This window comes from Sinocyclocheilus anshuiensis, unplaced genomic scaffold (genome assembly GCF_001515605.1).
Source record: "Sinocyclocheilus anshuiensis isolate Anshui unplaced genomic scaffold, SAMN03320099.WGS_v1.1 scaffold476, whole genome shotgun sequence".
In the NCBI taxonomy this organism is placed as follows: domain Eukaryota; kingdom Metazoa; phylum Chordata; class Actinopteri; order Cypriniformes; family Cyprinidae; genus Sinocyclocheilus; species Sinocyclocheilus anshuiensis.
The window spans coordinates 1,662,475-1,676,027 of NW_015554139.1; the positions used below are offsets into that span (position 1 = coordinate 1,662,475).

A 13,553-nucleotide genomic window follows, 5' to 3' on the forward strand; every position below is an offset into this window, starting at 1 on the left:
CAGTTACATTTATTTTATTTCATGTAACAAAATGGCTTTACTTAACTATAATAATCCTGGTTTACAGTTTATAAAAAAATGTTAAAAAAATATATGACATTATACGTTATATGACAATTGTTATATGACATAATACAAGAGTAAAAAACAAAAATTAAGGCCCCCAGTACTTTGTTGTTCAGTGCAGCCTAACAAAATGTTAGTGTCTTTTAGTATTTACTGTCAGGCTTCTCAGGAAAGTCAAAGTGTATGTACAGTACTTGTATTCTTAGTTATAACAGGAATTCCGTTTTCCAGCCTTGTAAATCTCTTGAAAATTACATAATTTTTCTAAAATTGCCTTTTTTCTTTTAAACGCGCACGCTGAGGTCTCTCTGCCTTGGATATAAAATGCACCTCTTTCTACATCAAGACCCTTTTTTCTTTTTTTTACAATTTAACAAGTCATAGTCATCGTGGATGGGAAGGAGATGTGCTGGTGTCTATTTTCATTCGTGTTGGGCATTTGCTGCCATGGCAACCTGCTCTTCTGTATGTATGTGAGCGCCATATGGGTCATGCTGCTTATCTGAGGCTCAGCAGAAACAGAACTGCTCTGCATCCTCACTGTGATTCATCATGAATATGTAATGGCCAGAGTTCAATATGGTGCATTCATAGGGCATCGTGAAAGTTGTTTTTATTGATTTTCTCATAGCTCATGAATGTATGTGAGCTGGAGGGGGTGAAGTCGACGTTCCACTCATTTGTGAAAAGTTCATCTCCCCAGTTTGAATTACTCAAAGATTTTGACTCTCAGTCAGCCAGTTATATAGGGGCTGTTGATTTGCTATTCTTATTATATTCTCAGTATTCAAGGCAAGATTAATTTTATGGCCTGGTATCAAATGACAGAATGTTAATAAGGGAAGAACCAGTGATAATTTTGTTTTAGTAGCTGGTTTCTTTTAGAAGTTCAAGATGTTTTAGATGTATTAAGTTACTTAGTTACTTTTTATAGAAAGTAATGTGTTGCGTTACTTTTGCGTTCCTTTTTCTCATCTGGGCTGGGCTTGCTTGTTTGTTTTTAATATAAATAAAGTTCTATTTTTGGCAAATGTAAAAGCCCTTTCACGCCAGAAGTGACACGAATAAGCCTCAGGCTGAAGGAAATGTAAAATCAAAAAGCTCAAACAAACCTTTCAGCTGTTCTGCCATTCTGGATTGCATGAAGAACAGGACGTAAGAGAAGAAAGTTTTAAAAATGACATTCTCACAAAAGTTAAGTTTCTCTAAAGTCATTTTTGCTTCTTAGTATGGTTGTATTGGAGGTCATTGAAGGTCAGCAGCAAAGACACTGTTAATAAAAAGGGATAACTTTTTTGAAAACAGAGTAACTCAGATATTTTATTGTAAATTAGAAAGTAATGCGTTACTAGTTACTTAAAAGTAATCTGACTACATAACTCATATTACTATGCGTTACCCCAAACACTGTGTATCTCTATCTATCTATCTATCTATCTATCTATCTATCTATCTATCTATCTATCTATCTATCTCTCTATCTCTCTCTCTCTCTCTCTCTCTATATATATATATAAAACAAAGCAAAATTGATGTTTTGTTGACATTTGGGTCAAAAAGTCGTATGTATTTTGAATCAATTTAGATATACTCTACCATTCAGAAGTTTGAAGTCTAAGATTTTTTAATGCTTTTGAAATACATATTTTATGCTTACCAAGACTGCATGTATTTGACATGTATACAGTAAAATGTGACAAATTATTACAATTTAATATAGCTGTTTTTAATTTGAATATATTTTAAAATGTAATTTACTCCTGTCATGCAAAGCTGAATTTTCAGCATCATTGCTCCAGTCTTCAGTGTCACATGATCCTTCAGAAATCATTCTAATATGCTGATTTGCTGCTCAAAAAACATTTCTTATTATTATCAATGTTGAAAACAGATGTGATGCTTAATGTTTTTGTGGAAACATGATACATTTTTGGGATTCTTTGATAAATAGAAAGTTCAACAGAAGCATTTATTTGAATGTCTTTACTGTCACTTTTGATCAATTTAATGCATTCTTGCTGAATAAAAGTATTAATTTCTTAAAAGAAAAAGACATACTGACCCTGTAGTATTTGATAATGACATTTAACTTACAATACAATACCATTTTTTTTAACTTTGTTTTTTATTTTTAACTGACTTTACAACTCAAATCAATCATCACATTTTATGAGGTTGCTTTCAAAATCCATTCAAAAATCTGCAGAGCATGCGTTTCTGCATAAAAGTGTCTTATAAAGCATGTGTTTAATTAATTACTGAAGGGATTTATAGTAGTTCCCCTGGTAGAGGTGCTCCCATAAAGTGTGTTTAGCAAAATTATCCAGCCTCTTGCTAGTGCAACACCTAAATGCCTGTTCTCTCCTATATTACAGGGCAGAAAAAACAGAGGTACTGAGTGAAGACCTGCTGCAGGTGAGATAAAATCAAATCAGTGTGAACACAACTGCGTACACAAGCTGTATATATTTATATTTATACAACAGTTCGTTCTGGTTCTCAAATATGATTGGTTGAGAACCGTGAGATATTGTACTGGTCTCGAACTGTTGTATAAACACAATATCACTCTCATACTTGAGCGATACCGGCTCTATATCAGCGGCTGTGATTGCCTCCGGCACTCGGCCTGCGGCCTCATGCCTCTGGCCTAATCACAGCCATGCTGATATAGAGCCGGTATCGCTCGAGTATGAGAGTGATATTGCTCATTTATACTACACTGCTCATATGTTTCACATGTGTCTATTTTGCATTCAGGTGGAGAAGCGTTTAGACCTGGTGAAGCAGGTCTCTCATAGCACACATAAGAAGCTGACTGCCTGTCTGCAGGGACAACAAGGCACTGATTTAGACAAGAGATCAGTTAAATCTCCCTTGGTATGTCAACTCTCACACCTCAGATACTTCAGTTTTTTGCAGTGCAATGAATTACTCTCATAACAATTTGATTGTGATTTTCCCTAAACACAGAAAAAGTTGCCCCTGACGATACTTGCTCAATGTATGGTGGAGGGAGCAGCTGTGTTAGGAGACGACTCTCTTCTTGGGTGAGTTTGTCTTTATATTTTGACCTCGAATCAGATTTTTCAAACGGTTTCCCTTGGGCTGCATCCTAAGTTACAACCAGACGGGCATCAAAGGAGAATTATGCTTTTAAACTCACAATGGAAAAAGTGATTTTCTCAGTATTTGTTTTGTCTTGTTTTCCAGTACAAATATCTAAACATTCTTAAATCAAGATACATTTACTTGAAAAAGAAAATTACATAAGATATTAAGTTTTGTTTACTGGAATACAAGAAAAAAATATCTGCTAGAGAGGTAAGAAAAATAAAGTTGTTTTCACTTTAAATGTAGTTTATTTTCCAGATATTCTTTCCTTGTTTTAAGCATAAATTAAATTGTGACAATTTTTTTCAGAAAACAAGAATTATGACTTATTTTTTTATGACTTTTTTTTTTGTTTGTCTTCCAGAATGTGATTTTGCTTTCCAAGTAAATATCTTAAAATTGAAAAAAAGGGAAAATATGGTAAATTAACAGCTGGGACGTCAGTGTACATTAAAAAATGGTAGCAATACAAATGGCTCCAGGATGATCTGAGGAAGTAATTCCAAAAATTTAGTGATATGTTCAGATTCAGATATCACTCCTTAGCCTTCATTTATTTCAGACGTGTAATATTTTAGCAAAAATACTGATTGTATTATAATACCAATTCAGACAGAAATGAAAAAGCAGACAAAAGGGTGAATCAAGCACTTAAATTGGGCAAGACAAATCGAATTTTTAAATTAGTTATAAATTAGTTACAATAACAACACTGTGGCAGACTGGACAATATTTCCATCATAGACCGTAAAAAAAAGATGTGTCCACTTCCTTCCACTATAGAAAAGTGATGGCCCGGTATGGCCACTGTCATCTTGTGCCAATGACGTCATTTGGAACCAGAGTCTGTGCAGCAGTAATCGTGAGGTGGAGTCGCAGTATAAACGTCCCGCCCAAACGTCCCCAGACCCAATCATAAGCTCACAATCATGACACCACACCCCGTTTTTACAGCATTAAATAACTAACTAAAAGCAAACTTATTAGAAAACTGAACTTTTGAACATACATCGGCGTGATAAGAACTACCTAAAATGATGGACACCATCTTTGAGAAAAATATACTTGAAGTGTAATTTAATTTAGTTTGGCTCACGTCCCATTCGTTTGCATGGCAAGGGCAGGGTTTATGACTTATACTGCAGGCAGCCACCACTTACCCAGTCATTATCTGGCTCATATTTGCAATTTCAACCATATTCTCAAAACTATTGTTTCCAATGACTTGAGGAATAAAGGTGAAGTGCACTTATTGATTCATCAGATATTTAATTATTGTTGCGCAGGAAAAATATGCTTACACTATTACATCCCTCGGGTTGCTACCCTGATAGCACATGTACATCACAGAGACGTCTATTTGACGTCTGCAAGATGTATTTTTTTTAGAGTGTTTGCTCATCTGCAGTACGTCTATAGGATGTTTCCTATCAGATGTCAAATAGATGTTTAGAAAATGTCTTTAAGATGTTAATGATTTAGAATGCATGTAAAACTGACATCTTAAAGACATCTATCAGATGTTTGTACACAGCAGATGCTTTCCAGATGAAGCGAGCTTTAACAGACATCTTGTAGACGTACGTGTGCTATCTGGGTAGCAACCCTATACACTTTTTACAAAAAATGAATCTGAAAACAGAGATTATTTTATATAAATGTTTTTTTCTTGTTATATTGTTTAAAATGAATAGATTGAGGAATATTAAGAAAGTTGAAGTCTATCTTTAAAAAATGAAGGAGGGAGAGGGTAGTGAATGACGTGCTGGGTCACTAAAGACCAGAGGTATGCATTTAAGGGTTAAACTGGTTTGCAATCTGCCAGTAAACCTAGTGAAGCAGAAGAAAGATGCTTTTTTTCCCAGCCAGGTGGTGTAATTACTATAACCTACCAGCAGGGGCTAATGGGATCATGGTAACCTGACAAACCTTATTCAGACTTCTTGTGGTCAAAGTTTGGTTTCTAAATGTCTCTTGTCATGCAACCTGCATTGGTTTGCATCAAATTAATTTGGATAGTTTCTACCAAGAGACAGATGAAATAGCACCAAAAATATCATAGAATTTGATTAGGCACACAGCCTTTGATGTCAACATCAAAAACTATGGGTAGTTGTTTCTCACACATTCAAGCTCTTGGGTTATTTCATGATATTCACCAAGATGTTTGTGAATTAGGATGCAGCCCTGACTTGGTTGACTGCTTTGGCTAACCTGTGGTCTCCTTCTGTAGCAAGATGCTGAAGCTCTGTGGTGAGTCAGAAGAGAAGTTGGCCCAAGAGCTGCTCGTCTTTGAGTTTCAGATTGAAAGAGATGTTGTGGAGCCTCTGTATGTGCTGGCTGAGGTGAGCATGTTTTTCCTTTCAAAGTTACACTGTAATACACATATTGTGCCCTTTTTTCATCTGCATGTAACCATGTAAAGCCTGACATATGAAATAATAGTCAGAAAAATCTTCTTTTTTTTTTTATTTATTGAAAAGTTTATTAAACCTTTAGACCAAGTAAAATCTTTCTAACAGTATTACAGACTACTTACATAAAATGCATTTAAATGTCTATTGTCACTGTATATCTCCCAATAATATAATAAGTCTTAGTAATATGATATTTAAATGCTTAGTTTTATTTTCAAAGCTCTGTAGATTTTATTATGGGACAAAAACATATAATGCAATGTAATACAATGATAATTCAGAGATGTACATACAAATGTTCATCAAATGCCTGATGTATTAAAAAATAGTTTATCTTGAAATATTAAAAATATAAAAGTTATTCTTACATTTACTTTATAAAAAATCAGTCAATATTTCACAGCCAAAAGTCATGTGTACAACAACCTGATGGGGGACATTTTTACTTAAAGGACTTTTATTTGCTAAAAAGTATAAACTATCAATCAGGTGACAGAAGGGATGTAGTAGATTGTGTACAGCAGGTTTTTCAGCAAAGTGTTGATCATGTTCATAATTTAGAGGCCTTAGAAATTTGCGTATCAAATATGATACAGTAGACTTTATAGGGTTGGAAGCTAATCCCTAAGTGCTTGCAGTTTTTAATGCATGAAGGTTGTATTGCTTCTCATATGGACATGGTTTGCTGTTTAGGTGGAAATTCCGAACATTCAGAAACAGCGAAAACATTTAGCCAAACTCGTCCTGGACATGGATTCTGCAAGGACACGGTATGGACTACAAGCAATATTACTGTTGATCCCTTGATCTGCATTGCACACATTGTGCTCTGACCATGTCATTGGTCCTCCTGACCTCTAGGTGGCAACAGTCATCCAAGTCTTCAAGTCACCCTAGTAATGTGCAGCAGGGCGGAGCCAAGGGTGATTCCCTGAGAGAGGAAATGGAGGAGACGGCCAATCGGATGGAGATCTGCAGGGTGACGATTCCTCTCACTATTTCTTCCGTATTTAATTAAAACCTTAACCAAATGCAAAGCAAAACTAACATGTTACTTTTACTTAATAGTCTCCATCTCAAAATGTTTTTGCCTTTTTTTATTAGAAATTATAAATATTTGTGACGTATAACGTAGACCTACATGTCTTCCTCTCTGTAGGACCAGTTATCAGCGGACATGTACAATTTTATGGCCAAAGAAATAGACTATGCAAACTACTTTCAAACGGCAAGTACCTCTGGGCACTAAAGGTGAAGTGTGTCATTTTGGTTGGAATACCTTACAACGTGTGTGTGTCCTCTTATTGGTCTTGCTGTAGCTCATAGAGGTTCAGGCGGAGTATCACAGGAAGTCTTTGGAGATTCTGCAGAGTGTGCTGCCACAGATCAAAGCTCACCAGGGTGAGACTCTCCACTTCCACTTTCATGCCTGAGCGTACAAGTTTGGTTAAGTGGTGGCTTTCAAGTGCTTGTGTGGGTCTGTCAGTAAACATGTTTCTGTAGCTTTTAGGGACCTGCATTTTAACGTCCATCATGATGTGTTTCAGAGGCCTGGATAGAGAAGCCATCGTATGGAAAGGCCTTAGAGGAACATCTAGCCATCAGTGGCAGGGAGATTGCGTTTCCTATCGAGGCGTGCGTCACCATGCTGCTCGAATGTGGCATGCAGGAAGAGGTGCGAGACTGCTGAGAAATAACACAACATGCCTTATTTGTACCTGGAAGCACAGTTTGTTTCTACAAACTGCGGGATGAGTCGAAATTGTTGTGTGTGGTAATCAACAGCATGTCACAGATGCCGTTCATAAACATTATGCTGTAGATAACCTGAAACATTCTGGAAAGATCTCTTTGATTTCACCTTGACAAATTATTAAGTACAATGATAGTATCATTGACCAGGATTTTTATAGTCTCAGCATCATGTGGAGCGTCCACAGAACATCACTGATCAAATAGCTGTATTAATATTTTTAATATTGTTGAATACTTCCCGTGTTGATTTATTTATTTAAATGCCATTAAATGACTCATTAAAAAAAAAATAATAATCATGATTGGCCGCTTTACATGTCATTCATGAAGTCTGTATTAACTATACAAAGTTATTAAATTACCCATCATTCTTTTTTTTCTTTTTTTTCAGAAATTAAGAACTTGTGGTAAAAATATTATTTATTATTTTTATGTTACATAATTTATAATTTATTATAATACATATTTTATAAGAAATAAATTGATCTAATTCAGTTTATATTAATTTAGTTGATCTAATTTAGGTTACGGCTTGATTTTTTAATATATGAATAATAATTTAGCTAATTAAGATGATGAGATGACTTATAATATACACTTTTCTGTAAACATTTGTCATAAAATTGATCTATGGATTTTTTTTACACTTTCAGTATATATATAAAAAAGAATGTTTTATTATTATTATTATTATTTTAAATAGTACACAAGTATACTATTAGTACAATGCATTGATATTAATATACTTACTACATAAAACATACTTTGAAAATTGACTTGAACTTCACTCAAGTTTAACTGATAAAATTAATTAATCATTATTTATTAATTTAAATACCTTTTAGTTATCTTGAGGCCCCATTGGAAGTTTGCTGAGACCCCCTAGTGGGCCCCGGCCTCCAGGTTGAGAACCACTGATCTATTGCAAAAAATAAATAAATAAATTAAACCACGAGGGCCAAGGATGCCATTTGGGACAGGGCTTGGGATTTTATGGCCAAAAAGGTCTTAACTTTACTCTTCCTGTCACATTAGGGTTTATTTCGGGTAGCTCCGTCAGCCTCCAAGCTGAAGAAACTTAAAGCATCTCTGGACTGCGGGGTTCTGGATGTGCAGGAGTACTCGGCCGACCCACATGCCATCGCAGGTGAGCATCTGTCTCTCACCTCTTAGCTTTTAAAATGTTCACTGATCTATCCGCAGTGTCCTTTTAGTGGGTCGCAGCTACAAAGTCTCAGACCCCATGGCAGTTCGCATTAAATTATGTCCCAGGTTAATTTGATCTCATTACACTGGGCCTGAAGCGTGACCTAGTAGCCGCCAGGAAGGGGGGCCACAGCCGACAGGTGGTACACGCTGATTGTGGCCATGACAGCTCATTTGTCAGGCTTCTCCTTAGTATTTCAAGCAGAGAATATCACACCTCCAGTCACGTCCTTTCACACGTGCTGTGCTTCCCTCTTTCACCATGTCCCTGCCTCTTTCACGCTCTTGTTCTTCCCTCTGACCTCTTTCCTTCCTCATCTGCTTCCCTCAGGAGCTTTGAAGTCTTATCTTCGTGAACTTCCCGAACCTCTAATGACCTTTGAACTCTATGATGAATGGATTCAAGCCTCAAAGTAAGTATCGATGGTCTACCCCAACACACACGCCATTAGCCAGTACTATTTGCCATTTTCAGATACATGTGAGACATTTGCTCGGTTCCAAAACGTACCCTGATAGCAAACGTACATCACAGAGTTTTCATCTGGAAGATGTATTTTTAGAGCATTTGCTTATCTGCAATATGCCTCATGTAAGATGTTTCCTGTGTTGGGAAAAAAAACAAACAGCTTAGCCAACTGGTCTCCCAGCCTAAACAGCTAAGACCAGCCTGTAAATCTAAAGAAGTGGTCAAAACCACTCTAAAACTAGCCTGCTAAACCAGCTATGACCAGCTGGGGGTTTTTTTTGCGGGGAGGGGTTCAGCAGGGAGCTGTTATATATGTTTATGTTTATCGCCAAAAATCATTAGGATATTAAGTAAAGATCATGTTCCATGAAGATATTTTGTAAATTTCCTACTGTAAATATATTAAAACGTAATTTTTGATTAGTAATATGCATTGCTAAGAACTTTAAAGGCGATTTTCTCAATATTTAGATTTTTTGTTTTGCACCCTCAGATTCCAGATATTCAAATAGTTGTATCTCGGCCAAATATTGTCCTACCCTAACAAACCATACATCAATGGAAAGCTTATTTATTCAGTATAAATCTCAATAAAAAAAATGACCCTTATGACTGGTTTTGTGGTCCAGGGTCACAAATGTAAAATTAATTTTTTTTTAAAGATATATATCAGCTGTTTTTACAACCGATGCTTTGCAGATGAAGCTCTCTGTAACTGAAATCTTGGAAATGTACATGTGCTCTGGGTAGTGAGGTGCCTACCTGGATTTAAAGGGATAGTTCACTCATAATTGAATGTATTCAAGGCCCAGAAGCATAGTAAGGATGTTATTAAAATAGTCCATGTGACATCAGTGGTTCAACCGTAATTTTATGAAGCTACTGGAATAATTTTTGTGTGCAAAGAAAACAAAAATAACGACTTTATTCAACAATTTCTTCTCTTCTGTGTATTATAGTGTAAGTGAATGTGTAGGTGTTAGTATTAGCTTACCTTTGGAGTATACTCTCAGTAAACTACTAGTGTAATAGTTTTTATACTGAATGTATATACTGTAATTGTATGTTAAGTGAACTTAACATTAAATTTACAATTGTAGATTTGTCACTAAAATCAGCCAAATGTTTATCTGTTTCTGTGTGGGTTAATCGCACTGTGGAGAAAAAAAAAGGATCAAGTTGAGTTGCCCCCATGAACATACAGCAGTATATTCTTATACTGTATACTGTACCATAATGCATCTCTCCCTGTGTCCTTTCTCTAGCATTCAAGATATGGATAAAAGGCTCCAAGCCCTTTTGTGTACATTTGAGAAACTACCAGCAGACAATCTGAACAACTTCAGGTGTGTGGTGCTTGTTATTTACTTATTATTTGTTATTTCTGACGAGGCCTTTGTCTTTGAATGAGTCATGAATGCAAGAGCTCATTAGAAGAGAGGAGTGTCAAATCTCCGTCACATCATGAGCGATGTAGCAGTTCCTTCACTGACAGGAAGTGAGCATGTTTTTGAAATAAAAAGTTCATTAGTCCTACTGAGAATCTTTTTGAGTTTGGAAATGTCCTTCAGCCTAACCTGTTTAATGTGACAACTATACAGAAGCTGTCTCTGGCAAAGACAAATTCAGCCTTTAATTTCACCCTGACTGATTTGGCCAAAGAATAAGAGCCACACAATAAATAATACATAATCAATCCAGGATTAAGTTCAAACAAAGCTTCCGTTTAAGAAAATAAAGATGCCTGTGTTCATATTGATTACGCATTTTATTTACAATTCAGCTAACAAATCCTGTGAATATTTGGCACGTCTTTACTTCTAGCCTATATTGCAAGGTTTCTAGATATATGCTGTGGGTCTTGGCTGTTTGACTGCACCTGCCTTCTGTCAGACCTACTGAAATATTGATAATATACAGCGACGACAGGAATAGCAAATGTCAGAGTGAATGCCAGGGCTAAACCCTTTGGTCAAACTGAGATTGAAACTGAAGTTTTTTCTTTCTTTTCTAAACAGATATTTAATCAAGTTCTTAGCCAAACTCACAGAGCATCAAGATGCTAATAAAATGACGCCAGGTAATATTGCAATAGTTCTCGGACCCAACCTGCTGTGGACACATTCAGATGGGTGAGTGCATGTCTTCCGTTTGGATTCTTTCTTACATTTATGTGGAGAGCAGCAAATTCACAAAGCAATTTAAAGGGACAGTTCACTGAAAAATGAAAATTCTGTTATTACTTGCAGTACATATGACTTTATGACTTTATTGTCATAAATATGTTTCTTCTGTGGAGCACAGTGTTGTTAATGTTAACTAAAACACACTGATGAAAATGATTTTCTTAAAGAAATACAATTACAATAAAATATAAATACATATTAGATTAAAAACTTCACATCTGAGAAAAATAGAAGTTTAAGTTGAAGTGCTAAAATTGCTAAAACTAAAACAGAGGCAAAAAAATAAACAAAGCAAAATACAGATATTGACAAAAAAAGGAAAAAATAGCAAAGCACATAACACAATTATTTAAGCTAAATTAAATCTAAAAATGTGCAAAAAAAGCTAAATCAAAATAATGAATACTATAATAATAATATATGATTAATACAAAAATAAGCACTTTTGAAGAATCCATACAAAAACAGTTCATAGTGACCATGTCTGTCAAGCTTCAAGAACGATAAAAACATGCTACAAAAGTAGTTCATATGGCTTTTGCACTATATTTTTAACCTTCATGCGAAGGTTTTCTGTGTCTTCTGACTGACAATACATTTTTTTTGATCCCTACAGATGTGGTCACTGTGAAATATAGTTTTATGGAGAAGAACTGCATGAGGATTGCTTAAAATGTAACCTTTTGTGTTCCACAAAATAAAGAAAGTCAGTTTTGGATCAACATAAGTTAATGACATTTTTAGGTATACTACTTCTTGAATGTATCTAGTAGTTTTATATTTTGACGTATATAATGCTCAAATGGGTCATTGATCTTCACAGGAACATGACAGAAATGATGACCACCATGTCGCTGCAAATCGTTGGCATCATTGAGCCGATCATCCAGCATGCTGACTGGTTCTTCCCTGGAGGTTAGATAGAAAGAGTTGTGAAAACATATTCGCACATACAATCTCTTGCAAGATTTGGACTGATTTGTCTTTGCTATTCTTAGATATTGAGTTCAACCTGACAGGCAGCTATGGCAGCCCAGTTCACACCAACCACAACTCCAACTACAGCTCCATGCCCTCGCCCGATATGGACCAATCAGAGCGCAAGCAGCAGCATGACCAGAGCCGACGCCCACTCAGTGTTGCTACTGACAACATGATGCTGGAATTCTACAAGAAGGATGGGTAGGTTGTTCTGCACTCATGTCTCTGTCAGCCTCCTCCATCTCTCCTCTTTTCCTTTTCCCTCCCACACTCTTCCATTAGCTTCTCATACCATCCTTCCTTCTTAAAGGGACAGTTCACCCAAAAATGAAGATTCTGTCATCATTTACTCACCCTCATGTCGTTCCAAACCTGTATGATTTTTTTTTCCATGAAACAAAAGGTCGGTTTTTGAAGAATATCCTGGCTAGTAGGACTAGACAATTAATTGAAATAAAACCAAAATCGCAATATGGCTTAGTGTGGATATCAAATCACAAAGGCTGCAAATTAATTAAATAAATATATGAGCTGTGGGTTTCAGAGTGAAGCGTAGCACTGTGTTTATTTATACACAAGCAGCTCATGTTCCAGTGTTTTCAGTTTCTTAAAGCAGCTCAGTTCTAGGGTTGGGTACCGAAACCCGGTGCCAATATGGCACTGGTACCTATGTAACCGGTATGTACTAAAGCCGAATCAGAACGCAGATTTCGGTGCCTCATTTCGGTGCCACTTAAATGCCTGAGCGATCGATTGAAATATTTGTCCTGGTTCTCTGAAATGGACGTAAGACGCATGGGCGTCGCTAGGCCATTTTTAACGGGGCTATAGCGATTAGCTCCATAAACTGTACACAAATTCACGATCGCTTCAGAGTCAGTCCTCTTTAAATTTCATATGAAAACGGCGGCAGACTTTTCTTCTCCTCCCCGTCTTTCAGCGCGCTCTTCAATTCTGCAGACCGCGGCGGCGCAGCACGAGCAGACTCAAACATAGGACACAAGGTGTGTGTTTATCGATAGATTGTTATAATATCTGTATCTGTGCAGTTCTTTGTCATAAATACAGTTTACAAAAGGTCAATACAGTAGAAACATTATGTGTGGTTTTGTATTAAATATTGTTTTGTAGTAAATAATGACCCAGATCGTGAAATACATTTATTAGCTTTAGAGTAAGGGTAGCACAACTCGGGAAATGAGCGCATCCAAGGAGCATGTGAATGCTATGTATATATATTTTTTATATTTTTAATGTTCTCTAATGTTATCCATCGTTTTTTATGTGACTCTTTTTAAAAAAGTATCGGTTCAGGCACCGTTTAGGCACCGGTACCGTTTTAAAAGTATCGATTTGGCA

The 13,553-nt window shown here is 36.1% G+C and overlaps 1 protein-coding gene across 7 annotated transcripts in view; it reads left to right on the forward strand.

Annotated features, from left to right (window-relative positions):
- Positions 1-13,553, forward strand: part of LOC107670518 (rho GTPase-activating protein 44-like) — a 69,478-nt gene that overhangs the window by 33,081 nt on the left and 22,844 nt on the right. For all 7 annotated transcript variants that reach the window (XM_016463156.1, XM_016463157.1, XM_016463160.1 and 4 more), the window contains exons 2-16: positions 2,442-2,481; positions 2,827-2,946; positions 3,040-3,116; positions 5,414-5,525; positions 6,291-6,367; positions 6,459-6,576; positions 6,757-6,825; positions 6,917-6,998; positions 7,145-7,272; positions 8,388-8,499; positions 8,890-8,971; positions 10,293-10,373; positions 11,046-11,159; positions 12,037-12,128; positions 12,212-12,395. In XM_016463156.1, the coding sequence (XP_016318642.1) occupies positions 2,442-2,481; positions 2,827-2,946; positions 3,040-3,116; positions 5,414-5,525; positions 6,291-6,367; positions 6,459-6,576; positions 6,757-6,825; positions 6,917-6,998; positions 7,145-7,272; positions 8,388-8,499; positions 8,890-8,971; positions 10,293-10,373; positions 11,046-11,159; positions 12,037-12,128; positions 12,212-12,395 (1,488 nt within the window). The remainder of the gene's footprint in view (positions 1-2,441; positions 2,482-2,826; positions 2,947-3,039; positions 3,117-5,413; positions 5,526-6,290; positions 6,368-6,458; positions 6,577-6,756; positions 6,826-6,916; positions 6,999-7,144; positions 7,273-8,387; positions 8,500-8,889; positions 8,972-10,292; positions 10,374-11,045; positions 11,160-12,036; positions 12,129-12,211; positions 12,396-13,553) is intronic.